Source organism: Musa acuminata, chromosome BXJ1-10, assembly GCF_036884655.1.
Source record: "Musa acuminata AAA Group cultivar baxijiao chromosome BXJ1-10, Cavendish_Baxijiao_AAA, whole genome shotgun sequence".
Classification (NCBI taxonomy): Eukaryota; Viridiplantae; Streptophyta; class Magnoliopsida; order Zingiberales; family Musaceae; genus Musa; species Musa acuminata.
The window spans coordinates 29,126,836-29,150,826 of record NC_088336.1 but is presented as its reverse complement, the minus strand read 5'-3'; the positions used below and the strand labels follow the sequence as shown (position 1 = coordinate 29,150,826).

Genomic DNA, 23,991 nt, shown 5'->3' with positions numbered 1-23,991 from the left:
GAAGAAAACAAGGATTATATCTACATTTATGACCTACATCTGATTATATTTCTGTTCGCTAAGTAGTAATGAGGAGGATCAAAAGAGTTGTTTGGACCCGTGATTTAAGATAACAATGCACTTGAAATGATTTGTACTCCGAAGGTTTGATAAAGGTTTCTAATGTTCTAAATTTAGCATTTAAGAGAAGAAAATTGATCTGTTGTGGCAATCAACCTCCTAAAGTGAGAGATTATGATCAACCTATCCTCTAAAACATGGCGCTATCAAGGTATAGAGGCTCCATGGCCAAGTCCTAAAAGAGAGCTCTCCGGTGCACTTTGGTACCAGTTCGGGTACGCTAACGTGTTCTTTTCCTTTTCCTTTGCCTTTGTTCAGAAAAAGAGAAGGGATCATACAGTGCATAGGGTCCTTCGTTTCTGGTTTGGCCTTCTTCATGGATAAGATTGCAGCGATGGAGCAGATTCCTACAGCACAGATTAGCTAGCATTTAGAGTTTCTTGTGAGTAGCACGTGAAGAGAGCCGAAGGAAGAAGGCCCGCACCAAGTCTATCGGTATCTCTTCTCCCTTGGCAAGAAAATAGATCTGTGTGCACGGTGGATCTCATACGAGCATTGAGGTTGCTTGCTGAGAATCCATGTACTGAGTCGTACAACCTGTAGGACTGGAAGGGAGGAAGAAGATGCGGGATTGTGTCAAAAAGAGAACGACCTGTGGACTGTGGTGTGCGCCTTTTGTTTCGCTTTTGCTTTCTACTGCCACCGGTGGGGCCACATGTTCCGTGCACCGACCCACTTGCTCACAACTGTGCTCCACCAGCAACTTAGGTTGATTCAGTCCCTTGTCGGATGTCGAAACCTTAATACCATTGCAACATCTGGCGCATACAAAAATATCACTGAATCCACACTGCCAAGTGTGAAGAGAGTAGAATGAGCCTCCATTCGAAGTTTCTGAAGAGGTACGGAGAGGTGCTCGAGAAGGAGTTTTAACTCTCGTTCACGGTTACCCACATGAATCATGTTGGGCATCCCGTCAACTCAGCCATGGCCGCCATCTGTTTGGTGAACAACAGCCTTTGGAAAGCTCAACAAACGCAGGTGGGAAAAAGGGGACAAAGTTCTTGGCCACTAAGTTACAACAAAGTGGATGGACACTTGTGTCTTCTTCTTTCCTCAAAAGTTTGATTAGTATAGTAAAAGCATTACAATGTCGGAAAAAAGTAAAAGCTAATCGGAGCGTTTTAAGCCAAGTTTGCATATCTAAACTTGAATGCCAAGTTTATACGTAATGCTTTCTTGAAAGTGAAGTCCAATTGCCACCAAAACCTCATGCTTTCTTTGGCTACAATCATGGGAGTCAGGTCAGGCCATTTACACTTATTTTGGTGCAAGTTTCCCTTCGCTCGGTGTTTCTTTCTATAAATACCACCGCTTGCTTCCCCCTCTCTCGATCGTGCAGACCCTAAACACAAGCAGAGCGCTCTGGTTTCCACCATCTTCCCTTCGCTTCTCCAAGAATAGCTCCCTCGAGTACACCCAAATGGATCCTTCCCTGGCCAAGCGGCTGTGGCACATGATCAGAGCTGCTTGCTACATGCTACGTAAGGGTTTCTGCAGGCACAAGCTCATGATGGATCTCCACCTCCTCCTCAAGCGCGGCAAGCTCGCCGGGAAAGCCATCGGAAACTTCGTCACCTTCCATCACCACCATGACCGCCACACTGGCTCCGATGCGTACCCGGCCTGCTCGTGCCGGTCCATGGACCCCGACTTCTCCTTCTACAACAACAAGGAGATAGAGTTCAGCTGCAGCAACACCCCCTCCTACCCATCCTTCTTCCTCACTGCCAAGCGGAAGAACCGCCAACGCCACGGCTGCTACGACATCGACGTCACCGCACTAGCCCAGCAGCTTGAAATGCTGAGCACGGAGATATCTGAAGCCGAGTCGTCGGCCATGGCGTCGGCGTCGCCGTCGCCGTCGCCTGCGCCGATGTGGAGCGTCGGTAAGAGCCCGGCAGCGGTGCGGCAGCTGAGGGTAACAGACTCGCCGTTCCCGATGATGGATGGGGACGGGGAGGCCGATGGCCGCGTCGACCGGGAGGCAGAGGAGTTCATCAAGAGGTTCTACGAGAAGCTTCGTCTCCAGCAGAGCGTCCCGGCGACACCGGAGTACCAGTACCGCAGCCGCCGCAAGCCGGCCTGATGTGGCTCTCATGGAGCTTGGCCGCTGCGAATAATGAGATCCTGTAGAGAGAGAAGCACGTGAGCCTACCTTGTTCGGAGCTTCTCTGCTGCTTTCAGTCTGCTTTGGTTGCTGAAGCTGAGGGATGCAGCTGTTCATGAAATATTTTGATTATTCCATGTGTTCCTAAAATATTGAAGATCGAGTTACTGTTGGACATACTGAAGGAAAATTTGTAATGTTGATTAATCGAATGACAAGAATGTTTATGTTCGTCAGATCTTCCAGTTTATTGTAATGCGACCATATTTGGGGTGTCTGGGGTAATGCTTTGTCTTGTTACTTGGAGCTGAGATCCAGCAGATGCAGTTGTCATCAGTCCCTCATGTCCATTGGTTCAAAGGATGACTAAAGAACATTAGAACAATAAAAAGAAAAGAATAAGGTGAGACAAATTTAGAACAACAAAAAAGAAAAATAATGGGTCGATCACTCTGTGCCAATATTCAGTCTATCAACACACACAAGATAAGTAACATAACACAGATGTGAAGCTTCTATATAAGAAAGAACAATGAGTGCAGATTACGTTGCTTCCATGGCAACATTTATTTCCATCCACCTAAACTACTAATTTATTGTCGATAGCCCGGGAACTAAAAACACTTTTGAGACAACAATCATAGAAGGAACAATAGTTTTCAAATGTGTAATGACCATGCGACTGCTACAAAATTGATAGATTCTGTTTTGCCTATTCAACGGTAATTGCGATATGCCGGGGTGTACATGCAACTCTCTGCATATTTCACCAGGTTGTCCGGGCGAGGAAGACGAGTAGCCAAACCTACAAAAACAGAAAGGTCGTAAATTGATTGAACAAGGAAGCATGATATAATATTATGGCATTGACGATCAGAGAACGAACCAAGTTCATATACTTTTGCAGCCACATTAGCAGCAATATGCGCAGATATCTTTCGGATATTTTTGAAGGGAGGATAGATCAGTCCTTTGTCAAAATTCTCTTGTGTCACTTGCTGGGCTAAAGCTTCCGCTGTTCCAAACACCAATGTAAACCCTCAAACTAAAGCAATTGCGTAGTGAACAATTTAAAAAAGAACGGAGTAGAGAACATTTTTTTATCCTTTTATGTTTGTAATAATTTTTAGAATAGTTAATTGAACTTGCTACATGATGAACATTTAATTCATACCTAAATAAATGCAATCTGGAACAAAAGAACAGTAACCAAGTAATTTCTGGTCCCAACCATGTTGAGACCATCTACGTCATGCTGCAACAGTATATATACTTCTAATAACATCATTCAGTCTTTCAGAATGGTATTTGGCTGATGCTTATATGCTTTGCAATTTTGCCAACTGACACATGAAAATCTATTATATAAAGCTACAAGCAATTCCTGGATAGATGCAGAAGCTACATTTAACTTCTACTTACAGGCTGCAAGAAGCATTTCATCGTGCACACGTATGGCACCAGATATCACCAAGCCAAGACCGAAACCAGGAAATATGTAAGCATTATTTGCCTGAAAATGTACAAAATGAGTTCAGTTATCGCATGCTTTTGTAAACCCATCATCAATCAGTTCAGTTCTCGCTAAGAGTCATGTCAAATTCTTGATGATAGGGGAGGACCAAGTTCAAGACCTGGCCAGGTACAAAAATCTTCCCCTCATATTCAACAGGATCAAATGGGCTCCCGCTCGCAAAAATTGCACAACCCTACAAATTAAAGATAATTATAGAACTTACAGATATGATAAAACGATTACGGGTTGAGCGAGCACATGGCAAACAGGTTCTCACCTTACTCCAAGTATATGTTTCCTCGGCAGTACATTCTGATTGTGTTGTGGGATTTGACAGAGCAAGAATGACAGGTTTCTGCATTTTTGCAATGTAAGTAGTGTTAGTTTTCATCCTTGAACGCAACGAGTAGAACAACCTAAGAAATGGAGATATGGAGAACATGATGTACCTCATTAAATGAAGCCATGGCCTCAACTACATCTTGTGTAAAAGTCTTCCCTACTCCAGAGGTTCCTATCAACACAGTTGGCTTGATGGCCTAGGAGAAACCAAAAAACATTCACTTAATTAACATTCAATTGGCAGAAATAAAATTTATTCAGCAAAGAGGGAAAGCGAGAATGACAACATATAAAAAAAAGAGGTCATTTGTGACATATAGGAAAATTGATTCTTCATAAAAGAAAAAAGAAAACACAGCAACTTCCTCTATCGGCAAGTGATTTTGACTCAAATAGGAACCTAAATATATGTACCAACAATGAGGATTAGCAATCATACAAGTGAAAAAAGTAGATCTATTATAATATCCAGTTAGAACTCAATTATCCCAAATCTAATAGACTCCAAAAGAGATTAACCCCCCAACTATTTGTAGGTTACGATTCTAATATCCTGCATAAGAATGGACTACTACCACTAATGAAAAAAAAGAAGCAAACAAATGATTGCAGGCTTTACAGATGAAAGGGTTGAATTACAAAATCAATCTTGAGAAGTTTCACACCTTCACAGCATCTAAAAGGTTGTTAACAGGTTCATGGTCATGTGCCCAAGGTTTCTTGAAGTGTTGTAGAGATTCCATCCGGGAACTAACAATCAATCCCTGTACATTTAAGGAGCACAGCAAGTTCACAAGGATGTATGATAACAAATAAAATACCACAAACTACTATCAGTATAAAACAGCAAGAGATCTACTCATGCACTTCCCTACCTTTGAGTCAACAAGCCAAATCTTTTCACGATTATTTTCGATTGGGGTACCCATCTGAGATACTTGCAGAAAAAGAAAACCAATGTTGTGAGAAAAGGATGATAGTTAGTCTCAACAGCAGAAAGAAAGTAAAGACGTTGAATCTGAATATGTGTACCTGTCTTGACATCTCAAGAGCAATGAGCTCAGCAATACCAGTGCCAGCCTGTCAATACCATATTTGATGTTGGAAAGTGGCTCAGAGTCTGGAGGAAAAAATGATATAGAGCAAGTTGATATAAAGTGTATCAAAAGACCTTCAACTTGCAAGAACCAAATACTTCTGCATCGATCTCTATATCGATAATCACATTTACCATATGAATGCATCTTAAGTTGGCTTTGTTTCACCAAAGATTGAAACCCTTGTCAGTCTAAACCATCTGTTTGTATATAATTGATCTAGAGGATTAATTAACAACATGGATCTAGTTTTATATGAATGTATTAGCAAAAAGTTTGTCTGCACTCGTCCTCTGAAAAATAAAACAAGCATGGTGCTTTTCTCACAGATCCATTGATGAGATATAATGAATCAAGTTTGTGATTTGAGCAGTAGGCACGAGACCAATGAAATAGTAGAAAATCACTAGGTAATTACCTCACCAGCACCAAGGAACAAGTAAGTATGGTCCGCTAAGGTCCCTCCAACCAACTTCAGTGCAGCAACAAGTCCAGCAAGGACCACGGAAGCTGTTCCCTGCAGTTATTACAAATTATTAACTTAAAGAATCAACACGTTGCAACTAAGTTAGATGCAAATAATAGACTAGACAAAAACAATTGATGCATAAGCTGCACAGGAAAAGCATCAATTAATTTACCTGGATGTCATCATTAAAGACAAGATGTGTCTTGCTATATTTTGCAAGCAAATCGAATGCATGATGATTGGCAAAGTCTTCGAACTGGAACCAAATGAAAATAGAACTATGATATAACTTTAAATATTAAATAACAGGGGATTTTCAATTCATGTCTATCACCAATAGATTTCCACATGTTCACAGACCTGAATTAGGACTTTCTCACCATATTGTTGCTTGACAGCACACATGAACTCATGGAGAAGATCCTCATATTCCTAACACAGCACATGCGTGATAAAGGTCAGCATTAAGCAGTAAGTAGTCTGTAAAAGCTTTCTGTACAATTTCCAATAGATAAAAAGTACCTGGCCTCTAGCTCGTTTTTGTCTTAGACCAATATAAAAGTCATCATTCAGCAATTGCTCATTGTTTGTGCCCACATCAATTGTTATGGGTAAGCACTGTAAGCAAATTAATAGCTGTTTAGACAACCCTTACAACTAAAAGGAAGTAGCAGCACGAAAGATAGAAGCACTAATTAATTATATCATCAAATTTGAAAACAAAAAGGACGCAAGCCTAGATCCTAGAAAGACAATATATGTGCACAGCATCATTAGTAAAAAGTGCTTACTGCAGATGGACGGAGTCCTCCAAGGGCTGTATAAAGAGCAAGTTTGCCAACAGGAATTCCCATTCCCTAAGCCAAATGACAATTAACTGTTATCAATCATGAGCCAGATATAACACACTTAATTGTGCTCAAACATTTATAACAGTTTTACCTGACACCCAAGGTCTCCTAGACCCAAAATGCGCTCACCATCAGTGACCACGATAACTTGAATGGTCTTCTCAGGCCAGTTCTTTAGCACCTCAAGAATTTTCCCTCTGGCAAAGATGATAATCCTTGAGTTTATATAGTAAATAATAATAGTAGATAATGCAACAAACCAAATAACATACTTCTCTTTCAGACTGATATATAGACCCTGTGGACGCCGAAAGATGCTCCCATACTTTTGGCAGGCCTCGCCAACTGTTGGTGTGTATACAACCGGAAGTAATTCCTCAACATTGTCAATCAGAAGCTTGTAGAAAAGCCTCTCGTTCCTCTCCTGAAGATCAATGAAGTATAAATGTTAATGCAATGATTGTTACGTACGTTACTCAAAGCTCTGAAATCCAAAGATAAAAACTATGAGAAAATCGTGAGAATGAAAAAAATGAGGAAAAGATAGTAAGACAGTTTACCTGCAGGTCCATCATTGACATGTAACGCTGCAGGGGAACTTCATATTTGCGAAGATTGTGCAGCAGCTTTTTCTCCTGAGGAATGGCGATAAGCATAACAAGACACAGAATGAGCTCACCACAGAGTGACCAGAATACTTCAGATTAGAAATGAATACTAACCTGCAGCTCTTGAGTTAGGACAACTGGAGGCAATAGGCCTCGCAAGTAGTGAGCATCTCTCTCAATTTCAGTAAAGGCAAGCCCTTTGTTGTGGTGTGGATCTCTTAGTAGACTATACCCACTGAGGATCAAGGAAAGTTTATCACAAAAAGAAGAAGAAAATGCACATTTTGCTTGTGAGAGGTGAGTTGAAAGGACTTTGCCAGAGGAGATGTGATTCCCCTTTGCAAGTTATAATCAACCATGGACTTATCTCCAAAGTACAAGTTGTTCATAGAATGTCAATTAATCATTGTGCAATATGAATGAACGCGATAGGGATCTGATCGAAAAACACAAGGTGATCAGAAATGATGTAAAAAAGTTGACATTTTTAAGGGAAAAAACAAGAAAAAATGTCGTTCTACGAGCAGGAAAGGAAGGCAGAGATGAAAAGGCGACGAAATTGGACCTAGCGACGGAGAAGGTCCAGGGAGTGACGAGCTGCTCCTCGGTAGCGCGATCCTCGCCGTAGGCGTCCTCGGCTCCACCGCCCACCGTCGCCGTGGGGTCCATGTACTCCTCCATCTGGCGCGCGTTCTCCATCACCGCCCTCCCCTCTCTTCCTCCTCTCGCTATAACCACCCTTCTACTCCCTCCGAACTGCACCGCTGCCGCTCTCCTCTGCGACCAGCACAACCCGCGGCAGTAAAGCTAGTGATAGATACAGACACTCGTTCTTGTGAAGCAACGCAACGAATACCTCCTCAACCGGCCCTTTTATGCCCAACCATCGCAAAGGGAAGATGGTTTTGGGGCTAAACTATTCGTAGGAATATGTGAGCAAGGAAAGGTTCGCGGGGGTCAACGTTGATGATAAAACTATGAGTCTAATTTGTGATGGTCTAATCTACGCATCGAAGGCGGCCGATCGAGGAGACCCACGCGGTCACACGCGAAGGTGCAGGCAGCTATGAAACCAGTGGCATGTCAAACCAGTGTGAACCAAATCACAGAAAAAATTAAAAAGGAGAGTTCTTTTTCTTGTTTCTTGATTCTAGAGAGGGGGCTGGTGTGGCGGCGGCAGGAAAGGAAGGATTTGTACCAGAACGTTGAAGCTGCTGCTGTTGACGAAGAGGGAGAGCATGGCGAAGCAGAGAGTAGGACGGTGGACTGCTTCGTTCCCAAGCCTTTCTCCTCCCCTGTAGAGCGGAATTAGGAGGTGAAGACACGGTGCTCCTTGGGGACTGGCTCATAAGCCAATTAAAAATGACGTTGTACCAAAAGAAGTCGTTGCTTGGTTGCATGAGACCGAATAAAGGGAGGAGACATAGATGAACAGCTTTCTCTTCCTCAAGCGAAGAATTTGGACGTCAGAAGGCCATGGCACGCACAATTTTCGTTAGGTGGGAAAGGGAGAAACGATGGGATCGAACGAACGCCTGCTTTTGACTCGTTTGCAGCAACCAAATCCCTACGTTTCAGCTGTTCTCATCGAGCAGGAAGAAGATGTATCCATGGGCTCCCTACCTCCCTATTGTCAATTAATGATGAATGTGGTTTCCACGAATTGCATCCTAATAGATTTGATTCAAAGGCATCTAAATCCAAGCAGTAAATCTAGACAAGTGGGCCAACCAAGCAACATTTGCCAACCCAATCACGGGGCCAGAGGCAGAGGTAAGAGAGATGGAGGGCGGGAGAGTGCGTTTGCAAGACGACGCTTTCTATCTTGAGCTTTGACAAGCGTGCTGTTGTCATCTGAGCACGCCTTTCTCCCGATGTTTGACGCTTTGCGCGAGCGACTCTCCTTCCCCTTTTCCGGCCTTGTTTCAGCCATGGATACCATGCGGTTCCTGTGTTCTCATTCCCTTTCTGATCACAAACTCTGTGGAGGGGAAGGAGTCCACGGTGAACACAGTCCTAAGCAGAGAGATCGAAAAGTAGAAGGCCTTTCTTCTCTCCCCTGTCACTGGCATCTCATCTTGAGGATTCTGATGGTCACTAGCGGTGGTTCCACATGTGAGATCAAGATTGAGCAAGCTTTGGTTTGTGGGAAAGCAAAAGAACGATACTTGTCCCTGCTTTGGTTCAGTGCCCTTTTTTTTGTCGTTTTGGAGGGTCTCTCTTGCATCAAGTCGTTGTTTGAGAAGGCTCCTGCCCCTCTCTTGAAGCTGAAGACTTTCTCAGAATTCTTGCTGCTTCAGTAGCGTTTGCGGTCTTTCTGGATATTTTGCTGTAGTATTATTGCTGAATTGCGTGTTCTTCCTTCCTCTTTGGAGGGTGCACGAGGAGAAAGATGCCATCTTGTTCTTCTACTTTGAACCAAAGCTGAGCTACTACAGGTCGCGTTTTTCTCCTTTAACTTCCTTTCCCGTTCAAGACATGGCGGAGGAATCTAGAGGATGCAAAGGTCGGCCTCAGTTGCTCGATCAATGGAGCGTTCAGGAAAGTAGCAGTGGGAAAAGTAACTACGAAACTACGGAGGAGAGAAATCTGGAACTTAAGGTTTGACTCCCAGGAGGAGAAGATTGGTCAGCAGCGCAGGAGAAGAGAGAACACCGTGCTGAGTCTGCCCTGTCTCTTCGGCACATCCCTAAGGCTCCTGAAACCACCAACGTTAATGGTTCCTCTGGATCCAAAAAAGGGTTCTCGGGTGCCGATGAGTCGAAAACAGATGGAACACAAACAGATAAAACGAGTTATACCTGTTCTATTTTTTGTTTCTTTCATCCGGAGCTTTCCATAATACGTACCTTCTTCACCATCAATCTGTCGCTTCTTTCAGCTTTCCAGCAACAGCAACAGCAGCAATTTGGGTTCCTCCAGTTGCAGGCAAAAGGATAGGACTGCTTACAGAGGACAGGTGGCAGCGCTGAGCGGCAGAGCCTCGAGGAGAACGGCTGTGGGCTGTGAGCTTCATGCAGCTGTAGCAGCAGCGGCTCCCAGTCAAGGTAGTGGTCGTAGTAGTCCTGCTGCAATCCATGCTGAACTCGTAGATTGTGAAGAGAATTTATGTTCGTCTCTGTCTTGTTCTATGTACTCAAAGATGTCAGAGGAACAATTATGCTGGCTCAACGTGTAATGTTAGGAAGTTCTTGATGTTAAGAGGAACAATTATGTTCCTCGCTGTCCTTCCGGAGGTTCTTGAACTCTCATTACTTGTGTTTATGAAAGCAGAGCTGCCTCTGCGCCTGCTGTTGGCTGGCCTCCTATCCGATCTTTCAGAAAGAATCTTGCTGGTGTTGTCAAAGCCTCTGCTGAATCTCCCGGTGGGAGCTCAGAGGCTTAAAAAGCTTGAGAATGACAAGAAGAGCTCGTTTGTGACGATTAACATGAACGGCATTCCAGTAGGAAGAAAAATAGACCCTAAAGCTTATGATAGCTATGAGAGGCTCTCTTTGGCTGTAGATGAACTGTTCCGAGGCCTCATGACAGGTACTCTACAAACTAGTTTATTTGATATGCGTAAGTATGGACTAATTTCATGACTTCTCTTTCGACATAATCTGACATGAGACATTTCACTATCATTTCCATTTTGTTCAATAACATGATGTATCATATATATATATATATATATATATATATATATATATGAATAAAAAGAATATATTGTGGTTAAATATCTGGGCTAAATTAAAATTTATTGGATCCAATTTAATGGCTATTCGACGCCACCCGAGCCTGACCCAAGTGATTGGTGGGCCGTGTGAAAGCCCATTTGTAGAGAATGAGCATCTTGGCGGAAGCACAGAATATGCCGTGCCCCGAACCCAATTTTGGACAACGATAGACACCGTTTTAGTAAATTTAGCATGTATAACCAAAATATCTTGGATCGAGGCCCGAATGGGCCCGTCGTATTTACCGCCATAATTACATCATAGCGTAAAATTCTTCGATCACAGCCGTTCGCTCATTATTGAGGGCACGTTTTGTATCGTTGACGGCGTGATTAATCCCACATAGCCACGCGTCTTCTTCTATATAAATGGAGAGAGGATTAGGGTTTCAGGAGCATCGCTTGCCGCCGTGCTTCTCTCATCCGGAGGTAAAGACCTTTGCCTCCGGCTCCGTCTGTGCCCTCTAGATTTCTTCGTTGTCTAGGTTTTAATTCATCGTCTTCCATGCGGTTTGTTGCTGTATATTTCGTTCTTGTTGTTCGATCTAGTTCTGTCGACTCGAAAGATGGTTTCGTGCTGGATCTTTCGTTCTTGTTATCCGATATAGTTCTATCGACTCGAAAGATGGTTTCTGAGGTCCATGATTCTGTATATTTGAATTGTTGATCTGATTTCATGTTCTGATCTATGAAGTGTCTTCTAAATTTCGTATAGCGTTTATCTTAGTTGCTTTTTGTCATGTAGTGAGTTTACACGGTCGAAATATTGCTGATCGTTATCAGATACACGATATGTGATGTGTAGAGGGGCGAAGAATGAGATCTAGAGAGGAAGGAAGAAGTCTGAGCGATTTCACTGGATTTTTGTCCTTTTAAATAATTTTAGTAAGAATACTTTGTTCGGAACGGTTGGATATAGGGATTGGTATAGGCATAAGCTTTTTGGAAAGAGTATTGTGGTTCCAGATCTGTTCAGATCTCCCATGTTCGTTGCTTTAGTCTGCAAGATCAACTAAATTGCTAGTTATTTCTAGAATAAGTCTTTCTATTTCTAGCTGTAGTTTGTAGAGTTTTAAGCTTTAGTCACATAAATGCGTGATGTGTTTTAATTGTTATACCATGATGACTTATGCCAATACTGACAATATAAGCTTAGTAGCTTCATTTATAAGACCTACTGACCCATACAAGGAACCTTCACTAGACAAGTTGCTTGCCCAGTCCTTATTTTAATGTCTTGATTCCTTGTTCTCTATTTAAAATCTCAAAGTGTACTTTATTAGATCTCTGTAATTCTGTACCATCGTGATTGAGTGCATTATAAATATTGCCTTTGTTTCATGTTATTATAGTGCTGCACGTTAATATGTTGGTCTAGAGCTCAATAAGGGTTGCATTAAATGAACGTTTTCTTTAATAAACCTCTTTAATTTTGTAACTAAATGATTGAGTGCATCATAAATATTGGCTTGCTTATAATGTTTTTATTCCCTTGGATGTTAATATATTGGTTAAGATCCGAAAAAGGTTAGTATTCAATGAAAGTTACCATAAGCCATATTTTAGGAGACATCTTTGAGTCAATTATTGAAGATTAATCACAAGAAATATATGTTCGGGGACAATTTATATCTTAATATTTATTACTTTATTAGGATTCTCATGTTAATTGTTGCTGTGTTTTTATGCACTCATGTTGCAAAAGTTATGTTTAGTTGCAGTGTGTATGTATTGCTTGATGCTCGACTACAGAGAGTTGTGTCTCATTATAATGACTGCACTATTCAAATATTTTAATATTAAGTTGTATATTTTTGGGTGCAATTGCAATACACAATGATTTCTGATGTTACAACTTGTATCATCTCCAATTTATACCTGAAGAATATGTTTCCAGCCTTGTTGGCGTGCATGCATGATCATCAAGCAGTGTTTGATATTAATTTGTATTGCTGCTTTAGCCCTTGTTACTGCACAAGGTAGCTGTCCGTGTGGGAGCAACTTATTGTTGTGCTTTTTACATTATTCTGGAATGGTGTTATTGGTGTTTTGTAATTAATATGATTGCTTCTGCAGGTCCGAACCAGAATACTTATTGCTTGATCTTTAAGAGCAGTCAGGATGGTGAAGTTCACGGCGGAAGAGCTCCGCAAGATTATGGACCTGAAGCATAACATCCGAAATATGTCTGTCATTGCACATGTGGATCATGGTGGAGACTTTTTTTTGTTTATGTCATCAACTTCCTTTATTATTTACTTCTCTAGCTTTTCCTTACGTGGAGAGCAATCTCCATTGAGCCATTGGTTTATTTACTTATGATGATAGTTCATTTATGCATGCATGCTAATGTCATTGAAATGCTGCGATGCTTTGATTTTCGAGAACATGAACTTTGATATGGTATTCATAATTTTTTTATTTATTGATCATTGATTTGAATATCCTATCCGAGCATTGGAATCAAGGTCGGCAATATCGAATGATGTCGCTCGGTACGGGCGACATGTATTGGTCTGACGGCATATCGGTACATGGACCGCTCGCTATCGGGCGGAACGAAAAATATATATATATATATTTAAATATTTAAATAAACTCGGCGACGGTGCCTCGCGTGGGGAAGGAAAATGTGACGTCGTCGAGGCGATGCGACGTTATCTTATATATATATATATATAATATAATATAATATAATATAATATATATATCGAACGGTATATAGTTTTGTACCGTACCGAGCGAACGTCGAAACTCCGGTACTGTACGAAATTGCATACCTTGATTGGAATACTCTTCTGCAACATGGTTTTAGGCAGCAATTAGTTCTGTCATTGAATGATTCTTCTGAATTCTATGATCTTAGTTTACATAGTTCATAATATAATTCAACAGCTACAGTACATGTTATCTTTGTACTTCATAAAGAAACACAAAACCTGTTTTTATCATTACTTACATCCTAATTAAGCCATTCATTTTCTTCATTATAGTTTAGGTGACTTTGATTTTATCCTATTGACAGCACTATTGCATGATATGCATGTTGCATTTAATAACATGTCCTTGTAATTTTCTTGCTTTGCGGAGTCCAATGAAATGCATTTAAACTAATTCTATGGATTTGCAGGGAAGTCTACTCTGACAGATTCTCTAGTGGCAGCTGCTGGCATTATTGCACAGGAAGTTGCAGGAGATGTTAGGATGACAGACACCCGACAAGATGAAGCCGAACGTGGTATCACTATTAAATCCACTGGGATTTCCCTTTATTATGAGATGACTGATGAATCTTTGAAGAACTACAAAGGTGAAAGGGTTGGGAATGAATACCTAATTAATCTGATTGACTCACCTGGGCATGTGGATTTTTCGTCTGAGGTCACAGCTGCTTTACGTATTACTGATGGTGCTTTGGTTGTTGTTGACTGTGTCGAGGGTGTATGTGTGCAGACCGAAACAGTCCTTCGACAAGCCTTGGGAGAAAGAATCAGGCCTGTCTTGACTGTTAATAAGATGGACCGCTGCTTTCTGGAGCTTCAAGTTGATGGAGAAGAGGCATATCAGACTTTTCAGAGAGTCATTGAGAATGCAAATGTGATCATGGCTACTTATGAGGATGTCCTTCTTGGAGATGTTCAAGTTTACCCGGAGAAAGGAACTGTTGCCTTTTCTGCTGGTTTGCATGGTTGGGCTTTCACATTGACCAACTTTGCTAAGATGTATGCTGCTAAATTTGGAGTTGATGAGGCAAAGATGATGGAGAGGCTGTGGGGTGAGAATTACTTCGACCCTGCTACAAAGAAATGGACTACCAAGAGTACTGGTTCGCCAACTTGCAAACGTGGCTTTGTCCAGTTTTGTTATGAACCAATAAGGCAGATCATAAGCACATGTATGAATGACCAAAAGGACAAGTTGTGGCCCATGCTCCAGAAACTTGGTGTGACCATGAAATCTGATGAGAAGGAGCTGATTGGGAAAGCCTTGATGAAAAGGGTTATGCAGACTTGGTTGCCTGCTAGCAGTGCCCTTCTTGAGATGATGATCTTCCACCTTCCATCGCCTGCCAAGGCGCAGAAGTATCGTGTGGAGAACCTGTATGAAGGTCCTCTTGATGATATTTATGCAAATGCCATTAGAAATTGTGATCCAGAGGGCCCCCTTATGTTGTACGTGTCAAAAATGATTCCAGCTTCTGACAAGGGTAGGTTTTTTGCATTTGGTCGAGTTTTCTCTGGTAAGGTTTCCACAGGTTTGAAGGTTCGAATTATGGGGCCAAACTATGTCCCTGGCCAAAAGAAGGATTTGTATGTCAAGAGTGTGCAGAGAACTGTTATTTGGATGGGTAAGAAACAAGAGTCTGTGGAGGATGTGCCTTGTGGAAATACGGTTGCTATGGTTGGTTTAGACCAGTTTATTACCAAGAATGCAACCTTAACTTATGAGAAGGAAACAGATGCCCATCCTATTAGAGCGATGAAGTTTTCAGTGTCCCCTGTTGTTCGTGTTGCTGTGCAATGCAAGGTTGCTTCTGATCTTCCAAAACTTGTAGAAGGCTTGAAACGATTAGCAAAATCAGATCCCATGGTGGTGTGTACAATAGAGGAATCTGGTGAGCACATTGTTGCTGGTGCAGGTGAACTACACCTTGAAATATGCTTGAAAGATTTGCAGGAAGATTTCATGGGAGGAGCAGAGATTATAGTCTCTGATCCTGTGGTTTCTTTCCGTGAAACTGTGTTGGAGAAATCATGTAGGACTGTCATGAGCAAGTCTCCAAACAAGCATAATAGGCTTTACATGGAAGCACGGCCCATGGAAGAAGGACTTGCTGAGGCGATTGATGATGGACGTATTGGCCCAAGGGATGATCCCAAAGCTCGTTCGAAGATTCTCTCTGAAGAGTTTGGGTGGGACAAGGATCTTGCCAAGAAGATCTGGTGCTTTGGGCCTGAGACGACAGGTCCAAACATGGTGGTTGATATGTGCAAGGGAGTTCAGTATCTTAATGAGATCAAGGATTCTGTTGTGGCTGGTTTCCAGTGGGCTTCAAAGGAAGGAGCAGTGTCTGAGGAAAACATGCGTGCTATATGTTTTGAGGTGTGTGATGTTGTCCTGCATGCTGATGCTATTCACAGAGGTGGTGGACAGATTATTCCAACAGCCAGGAGGGTCATATATGCAGCTCAATTGACAGCTAAGCCAAGACTCCTTGAACCAGTGTACTTGGTCGAGATCCAGGCTCCAGAGCAGGCACTGGGTGGCATCTATGGTGTCCTCAACCAGAAGAGAGGCCATGTCTTTGAGGAGATGCAGAGGCCAGGAACTCCCCTGTACAACATCAAGGCATATCTTCCAGTTATCGAGTCTTTTGGATTCTCAAGCACTCTGAGGGCGGCAACATCGGGGCAGGCATTCCCTCAGTGTGTTTTTGATCACTGGGACATGATGTCGTCTGACCCGTTGGAGCCAGGTTCTCAGGCTGGGCAGCTTGTGAGTGATATCAGAAAGCGCAAGGGCCTCAAGGAACAGATGACCCCTCTCTCTGAATTTGAAGACAAGCTTTAAGGTGTCCTAGTATTAAGAAAATGTCAGATTGCTCTTTGTTGTTGCATCAGTTGCCTTGGAACCTCTCTGCAGGACTTTCCAGCCTGCATCCCATTTTTCTTGTGGTTACTTTAGAACTTTTATCTATTTTAAAGTCATGCACTTAATGTTTTTTAGATGCTTAACATATTGTCACGTTTGTGCTTTTTAAGACAATGTTTGCAATAAATATTTAGGTTGAGTTTTTGTCTCCTAATTATGTTTTAACTGACGATGTGAGCGCCTTTGTTACCTGCACATGTTGTATATCTAATGTCGGCCTTCTCTGCTGGATGGGTTTTCGGTATTATGTTCATTTTATTTTGTGCACCGTATTCATTTGTATTTATAAGCGAGAATTTTCTATTGTCATTTATTAAGGGTTTGCATTTCAATTTTTATGTCGTATCATACAAAAAAAAAAAAAAAAGAATCGATTCGTTGAAATTGTGAGCAGTTTTTTCTATATATGTACCATATTCTATTATGGTCATTTCGTGATGGGAACATTCACTCTACTCAGTATGCTTTCACTCCCAGAAGTTTCCTTGAACCTACAAAATGAAGCTGGAGCTCACCATGGGAAACTGACTTCTTGGTAACCATGAGAAGAGAGAGATTGGTGGGTCTTGTTCTTTCTCTCTTGAGGGAGGGATAATGGCAGAGATCCGTCATGAATGTGAAGGAATCAAAGCTTACAGAAGAGACTATATATTAGTACATCCGAGGCTAAATGTTGGGAATGCTGAAACTCCAGTTCAAAAAATCCATTTGATCAGTAGTAATACAAGAACAATAGTCATGGAAGACCAACATCGGATAGCACCGATCATACTTGTGCATATGATTTAAATCATAAAAAATACAAATGATAGATAAAAATGACTCCTAATTTCCAAAAGAACACAAATCAGACTCCTACAAACAAATATACTAAACGAAAGATTTCTTATTTCCAATCGAACAACGGCCACACACTCGCATCAGCCAAACCCACATAGCATCATATTGAAATTACCAACCAAATACTCAAATATCTTAACCAGAAAATCAATACATCATCGAGAATAATCTTTCGAAAACGAAGCATGAGATGGGCGACAGAGAAGAAAATATAGTTGCAAGTGTTTAAGACTTCCGCAAAGAATTATTGCGTTGTTTGCCTGGCTTCAACCCTGCGTGCCATGTATATATAGAGATGAGAGCCTTTACGACGACGAAGAAGGGGACCCTTCCATGGGATCAGAGATCATCTGCTGTTAGAGACAGTGGCAGCAGCCTCCGGCGCATCGGGCGGAGGCCGGAGGCTGCCGTCGCCATTCGTGCAGGGGAATGCGAAGAGGGAAGACGGGAAGGTGTCAGTTTTGGAGACGACGTGGGAAAAGAGTCCGGCTTGTCTATTTATTGTGTTCTCTCGTTCTTGTTTCTGCTCCCTCTCCTTTTAATGAGGAGTGGCGTACACTGGTGAGACTCTTTGCCCCACTGCACAGATATATATTATGATGCTTATTATTGCAAGCCTTGCAGGGCTGGCACTTGTTGCCATGATCAATCAAGGCGAACTTCGGTACACAATTTTGACTTGTTTGGGTGACATGGAAGTTGGCACAATCAATCGACCAAATAAACAAGACAAATGCATATCTATCAGCTTCACTTGGTTGACCCGAATCCTCCTGAGCAGTGCATATTGTGTATCTGGATCACCATGGAAGCTGCACTGCTATTAATTGCTGGGTGAATGTGCCAGTAATACAAGATGGTAATTGTTTGCATCAGTAAACGACTCACCTCCAAATCAATGGTGATATTGAAGCTGGCGGAGACACCAATGGATGATAGGACATCTTCCTCCTCCTCCTCCTCCTCCTCCTCCTCCTCCTGCTCCTGCTCCGCTGCGTTGGCATAGCTTGCTGCACATGGCATGTCCATCTTCGCCAGTGCCGTTTGCTCTGATGGGTCATCTCAACCCAGCAAATGAATGCAGCATCGACACAAACCGTGATAGCTTATGATGGTCGTGGAACCTGTATGATCAGTCCGAGAGAGTTCAGTATCCCTTCTACGATGGGAACTCTAACACATGCACGTCGATAAGTGGAGCTGAAACACCAGCCGTCGCATGCATCAGTGGCAACTCCGAGAGATCTCCTTATTTGTTGATTTACGACAAACCATGTCCGGCTTACGTCCATAATCTAGATCTTGAGACTTCTCCGTATGCACGTCTGTGTGGCCACCTACTGAAGCTTCTTGAAGGTGCACGAATGCTGCAGTTATGGTCGCAATGAACAGGCGCACAGTGTGCGGCAGCGGAAACACTGTTGATGAGTCGAGAGGGCCTCCTGGTGATACAGATCTCACATACCTGACTTCGAATAATAATAATAATAACCAACCTGTTTATAGCAGCTATTTTATCGAACAGATAATATATTTCCTTTTTCATTTCAAATCCATGCAGTAAGAGCAAAACGGGGAGAATTATTCGTCGACTCCTATCCAGTCAAAATCATCCGTTACCTTAAGACGTGGTGTAGTACTTCGAAAAGATTCGTATTTTAGCGCTATGATCTCTTAATTATGGTAAGGTTTTTTTTTCTCTTCTTTTTCGGTTCATATATACATATAATTATATACTTTTAATCTTGGTGACGTCATCCATCGATTCGATCCGCTTCGAATTTCCGATACGCCCCTGCGGCTAAGCTTTGCCTTAAGCGGTTTGGTTTGTAAATAAATGATCTTTCGGGGCCTATTAGGTAGCAAAAAGGACACGTGTAACCCAGCCATTTTACGCCGCAGCTCAAGCAGACGCATATTATAAGTATAATATCCGCCGTAAATGTCGGATTTCAGTTAAGGAGACTTGAAGAACAGCGAATCGTGGCAACTTTCACCCAAAAGATTCGCTTTTCAAATCTGCGAACCCGTCTGCTTGTTGTGCTCGTTAACATTCTCATGTCGCCGATCGATTGACTCCATTATGAAGTCGTACTGCCAGGCTGCAATCATCAGTGGTGGAGAAAGCATCGATCCAGCGAGCAGCGAGAAAAGAGTAAGCTTCGTTAGTGTTGTTTTCTTCTCAGTGAATCAAAGGCGTGGCGCCGTGTGCCACAGCAGAGAAGGCTGAGCCCATCTCTTTGCTTCTTTAATGGAGTTCATCTAAGAATTCGTCGGACGGAGGTCTTGCGAGCTGTAGCAGCAGCGTATACCGAAGCAAAAGTTAATGGGGGAGTATCTGCATGTACGATCGATATAGAGTTCAGGGTTGATACACGAGACCGCCAGCTTCCATAGATGAGATATCACAAAACATGGAAACGTAATTGTGAGGTCGGGATGTTCGGCATTGGTTTTTGAAGGTTTTGTCGGATAAAGATGTGAGCTTTTTGAACTATCGAGGTCTGCAGGCAGTTCCCTTTGTTCTGTGTGTATCCCGTCTCTTTCCTTCTTCATCGTGTGACGGCCGTGGTTTTGGGGTATGTCACGTAGTATAGGCTTATAGAGAGCGTGGAGATCATCTCCCTCTCGCTGCCTTTTTGTCCTGTTGGTGCGTTACAAACGAGAGCAGGAAAAATCCGCCTTTCGCCAATGTTTGACATGGTTTCTTTTCTTCTTTGATTTCTCCCTGTCGTTTGGTTGAGGATATTTGGAAATGTCGGCAGTTTCTTTTCCTGCGTCGCCTTCTTTTGTTACTTCTGAATCAGCTGCATATAACAAATGAATGGCCAAACTCTAATCCACTTCTATCTTCGTTATAGTGTAGAGATCATTCACCTATCACTTCCTATTCCTATTGACCTCTTCCCTCTCCGTTCTTCGCACTTGCTTTTCTTCATCACGAATTCCAGTTCCTTTTGTCTCTATATCTTCTCTGCTTCTGAACTTTTACCATGTCAATTTTGTTTCTTTCTCTACTTCATTAAGCATTTCATTCACGCCCCCATTCCCCCTTGTTGTTCTGTCTTTGTAGGACCTGAAGGCTGTAAGCTTCGTCGAGGAATTGATTAGATTCAGGTGACCAGGATATGGGTCGGGCAACGCGGTGGCTGTGGAAGCTGTGGGGTGGTAACAAGGAGAAACAGGAGCGGAAGGACTCTTCCGGTTACGGCGGCGAGGAGAGGATGGAGAAGAAAAGGAGGAGCTTTTGGAAGCCAAGGAACTCCAGCGACGCAGTGTTGGGGCAGAATGCATCCACGGCGGCCGCCATGGAGGCAGCGTGGTTCAGGTCCTTCTACGCCGTAAGCGAGAGGGAACAGAGCAAGCATGCCATCGCCGTGGCGACGGCCACGGCTGCTGCGGCCGACGCGGCGGTCGCAGCTGCGCAGGCAGCGGTAGCGGCCGTGCGTCTCACTGGCCAGAGAAGGGGCAGCTGCGCCGAGGAGTGGCTGGCGGCAGTGAAGATCCAAGCAGCATACAGGGGTCACTTGGTAACCAAGCTCCCATTTGCTCCTCTGTTGCTTGCTTGCTTTTTTCTTCTACTTTCTTCAACTTTCCTTGTTGGTTCGGTCGATGTTTTGCATCAGTAGATGTCTTCTTCGAGGCGGTAATGGCGGCGAAAGATCCATATGATCGATCCTCAATAATTGAGACTTATGATTTTATTATTATTATAGATGTTTTCGAGAGGGGAACGACGAGCATTTGTCCTGTTTTAATTCTGTATGATCTTTCTGGTTTTCTCGACACTTGGTCTTTTGATTCTTCATTCCTTGTATGGAAAAGTCCTCCTGTTCTTGTTGGTTTCGCTGAAGCTGTAGTATTCTCTGAAGGCAAGGAAAGCACTGCGAGCTTTGAGAGCATTGGTGAAAACACAAGCTTTGGTTAAAGGGTTCCTCGTTCGTAAGCGAGCCGCCGCAACTTTTCGCAGCATGCAAGCCCTGGTAAGAGCTCAGGCCACTGTTCGAGCTCATCAAAGATCTGGCTGCCTTTCCCGTGGTGATGGAAATCCTCAACCAGAAGTCCGCCATCGCAGATCATTCGTACGTTACATATCCTAATAAGATATTCAGAGGTTGATGGTTCTTCGACCCAGCTTCCATTTCTCTGTTGGTTGATCGCAGGAGCTGTTCGGCGATACTCGAAGCGAGCACATATCAGGGTTCTCAAGACGGAGAAGCTCAACAAGTCTTGCTGGTGCTACCATCGACGGGAGCCCAAAGATCGTGGAGATCGATACGTGCCAACCGATCAAGTCGAGATCTTTTCGTCGAACCAGTGCCTCTGCTTTGGATCCAGCGCACGACTTGCCACTGCATGCGTTCTCCTCTCCGATTGTGTACCAAGTTCCAGCACGGATCTCCATTCCCGGCCGCGGGAACTTGCTCGAGGACGACCGGTGCATCAATGGCGAGAAATGCTGGCTCTCAGCCACCGCACACGGCACGCCCAGACACACAAACTCATCCGGCAACATGGCCGTGACTCCAGCAAAGAGCGCGTGGGATGCCGAGGGAGTTCTCGGGCAACATGTGAACCAATGGAGCTCCTCAAACTATATCGCAAACGCGCAGTCATCCAAGGCAAGACTGCGGCCTCGATGTGCATCGAAGCACCAATAAAGAGGCAACCTCTGGGCGGAGCGAATTTAGTTGGTGTTGGAATGCACGAGTCCTGCTTCCAAGTTCGAGATGATTTCAACTTGAATAGAGCGGAGGACCGGCAGGTTGTCAGGAAGCAGAGCGGGAAGTCCGTTTGCAGAGGAGGAGGTAACGCAATGGAGTAAGCACCAATAAATCGCTGAATAAGAGGGAGGAACATGGAGATCATCTCTTCTTCCTGTTTGTGTTTCTTCTATCATGGACCGTGTTCCATGTTCTTTGCATCAAGGCTAACACCTGACGACCTCCTTTTTCTTCAACTGGGATCTAATAATTTACTAAACGAAACATATTGGTTCTCTTAGTGATGGATGGATAGTTACCTACCATGAACTAACGTCTATCGGGGAGTACCTGGCATCACGACCGAGTCAGTAATCATCATCGTCTTCTTGGCCAAGTTTGAAGTTGGCGACAGAGAGATCGAGCTGGTACGGAGTTCGACGTCGAATAGTTCTGGTTCCATCTAGGGAATTAAAATCTTCTTGTCATGAGTCCCAGTCCCAGTGAGCACCAGGTGAAGGTGTCGATCCTCCTCAAGTTTTTGCATGAACAGTGGCATTCCGGAGTATGATCTAATGGGCTTTCCCGACTCTCAGCCGAATACTGATCTGTACATATCATTCCGATCAGTCTTTATAATTTGTGAAGATCAATACTGCTTTTCCTTTTAAAAGTAAATTATTTTATTATTTATAATTTATAAAAAAAAAAATTAATATTCTTAGTAGGATTAAAAGTAACAAAAAAGTCTACCTCTTCCGAGACTAAGATTCCTTACAAAATAGTATATTATTCTAAAAATAAATGTAACATAAAAACATATTAACAATCACATATGCTAATAAAAATATCTGAAAAAATATAAAAATAATCTTTAATACTTATGAAAGATATATAAATACATGTAATTAATATGAAATGATAACATATCAATATATATATATATATATATATGTATATATATGTATGTATATATATATGTATGTATATATATATATATGTATGTATGTATATATATATATATATATATATATATATATATATATATATATATATATATATATATATATATGTATGTATGTATATATATATATGTATGTATATATATATATATATAATTTTCTTAAGTTTCTCTGGAAAAATTTAAACCTCAGCTCAAATATTAGTAAAGCAGAGGATGGTTGGGGCATTTTACATGATAAGAGATTCATATGTGCATAAAGCAGTCAACTCGGTTGCTTAGTTAAGAAGTACTCGGACTCAAAACCAGACACGAGACCAATTTTGCTGATGTTCTCTACATGGAAAAGCTGAGTTTTCAATATCAAGAAAGAAGAGGGTCATAGAAGTTACAATGAGATGGGCACTAAAATGCAAAGCTAAATTGTTTCCGAGTGAAATTATTGTAGGCTTCTTAGCTGCCTTGCATCTGATCATTCTTTTTCTTTTTTTCCTTTTTTCCTTTTGTCTTTGCGTGTGATTGCAACTCGGGATAAGGATTATCACCTTAAGTATGCTGGTTGTTCAGTGAGCATCCGAGGAACATCTCAAATAGTGATGAGGATGATGACCACCTCAATCATGCAGAATGTTCAGTAACAATCAGAGGAAGAGTTGAAACAACAGATAAGGATGATCATCTTGTCGATGCTAAACGTTAACTGACGATTCACAGAAGAAAAGCTAGGACTTCTTTGGCACCATCAAGCTCCTTGTCTTTCCTCTCTCTGTGAACCGGTTTTCATGTGAGAGTTGCATGTGTGTTGTCAATGTTCAAGAACAAGGTGTCTAATTCAGAATGGCCTATGAGCTCAGGTGGAGCCATGAGTTAGGCCACTCAGAGAGTGACTTGTGCGGCTATCAGCTTCTGCTGAGACCAAAAGTACTATAGGAAGAGCAAACCATCAACTTTTGCAGAAAACCATGGAAAAACAAGGATAAAAAATAATGATTTCATTCATACTG

At 42.4% G+C, this 23,991-nt stretch overlaps 3 protein-coding genes, 1 long non-coding RNA gene and 2 pseudogenes across 6 annotated transcripts; 4 read left to right on the top strand and 2 right to left on the bottom strand.

Moving 5' to 3' along the window:
• The first annotated feature begins 1,318 nt into the window (after positions 1-1,318).
• Positions 1,319-2,505, top strand: LOC135596022 (uncharacterized). Its single transcript, XM_065087668.1, has one exon. The coding sequence runs from the start codon at positions 1,544-1,546 to the stop codon at positions 2,207-2,209; it is 666 nt and encodes a 221-aa protein (XP_064943740.1). The 5' UTR covers positions 1,319-1,543; the 3' UTR covers positions 2,210-2,505.
• Positions 2,506-2,721: 216 nt separating this feature from the next.
• LOC135596021 (NADP-dependent malic enzyme-like) lies at positions 2,722-8,739 on the bottom strand. 3 transcript variants are annotated; one of them, XM_065087664.1, is made up of 21 exons: positions 8,488-8,739; positions 8,312-8,408; positions 7,679-7,890; positions 7,228-7,348; positions 7,066-7,140; positions 6,778-6,929; positions 6,597-6,702; positions 6,446-6,511; positions 6,177-6,272; positions 6,015-6,086; positions 5,827-5,910; positions 5,604-5,702; positions 5,121-5,168; positions 4,964-5,017; positions 4,754-4,852; positions 4,196-4,285; positions 4,024-4,101; positions 3,865-3,939; positions 3,653-3,743; positions 3,117-3,245; positions 2,722-3,035 (listed from the first exon to the last, which is right to left on the bottom strand). In XM_065087664.1, the coding sequence occupies exons 1-21, from the start codon at positions 8,511-8,513 to the stop codon at positions 2,947-2,949; spliced, it is 1,959 nt and encodes a 652-aa protein (XP_064943736.1). In that variant the 5' UTR covers positions 8,514-8,739; the 3' UTR covers positions 2,722-2,946. The 3 variants fall into 3 exon arrangements, with proteins under 3 accessions (XP_064943736.1, XP_064943737.1, XP_064943738.1); XM_065087665.1 differs by having other exon boundaries at positions 7,679-8,177; positions 8,312-8,700; XM_065087666.1 differs by lacking the exon at positions 7,679-7,890 and having other exon boundaries at positions 8,312-8,722.
• Positions 8,740-9,021: 282 nt separating this feature from the next.
• LOC103969840 (auxin-responsive protein IAA6-like) lies at positions 9,022-10,697 on the top strand (annotated as a pseudogene).
• A 441-nt stretch (positions 10,698-11,138) lies between these two features.
• LOC103968856 (elongation factor 2) lies at positions 11,139-16,637 on the top strand. The gene is made up of 3 exons (XM_009382190.3): positions 11,139-11,260; positions 12,908-13,043; positions 13,962-16,637. Exons 2-3 carry the CDS (start codon positions 12,953-12,955, stop codon positions 16,400-16,402), a joined length of 2,532 nt encoding a protein of 843 aa, XP_009380465.2. The 5' UTR covers positions 11,139-11,260; positions 12,908-12,952; the 3' UTR covers positions 16,403-16,637.
• Positions 16,638-20,065: 3,428 nt separating this feature from the next.
• On the top strand, positions 20,066-22,327 carry LOC103968854 (protein IQ-domain 26-like; annotated as a pseudogene).
• LOC135596019 (uncharacterized) lies at positions 21,578-22,634 on the bottom strand. Its single transcript, XR_010480740.1, has 2 exons — positions 22,378-22,634; positions 21,578-22,301 (listed from the first exon to the last, which is right to left on the bottom strand). It is a non-coding gene; the product is annotated as an uncharacterized LOC135596019 (long non-coding RNA).
• Positions 22,635-23,991: the final 1,357 nt, after the last annotated feature.

What these genes read in the sequence shown, in the direction of transcription:
- LOC135596022 (XM_065087668.1), top strand. Translation starts at nt 1,544, where the DNA reads ATGGATCCTTCCCTGGCCAAGCGGCTGTGGCACATGATCAGAGCTGCT.
- LOC103968856 (XM_009382190.3), top strand. Translation starts at nt 12,953, where the DNA reads ATGGTGAAGTTCACGGCGGAAGAGCTCCGCAAGATTATGGACCTGAAG. An exon ending in CATTGCACATGTGGATCATG is followed by an intron (nt 13,044 to 13,961) that starts GTGGAGACTTTT and finishes ATGGATTTGCAG; the next exon opens with GGAAGTCTACTCTGACAGAT.
- LOC135596021 (XM_065087664.1), bottom strand. Translation starts at nt 8,513, where the DNA reads ATGCAACCAAGCAACGACTTCTTTTG. An exon ending in CCAAGCAACGACTTCTTTTG is followed by an intron (nt 8,409 to 8,487) that starts GTACAACGTCAT and finishes TCCGCTCTACAG; the next exon opens with GGGAGGAGAAAGGCTTGGGA. An exon ending in AGATTTTTGTACCTGGCCAG is followed by an intron (nt 3,744 to 3,864) that starts GTCTTGAACTTG and finishes GTACATTTTCAG; the next exon opens with GCAAATAATGCTTACATATT.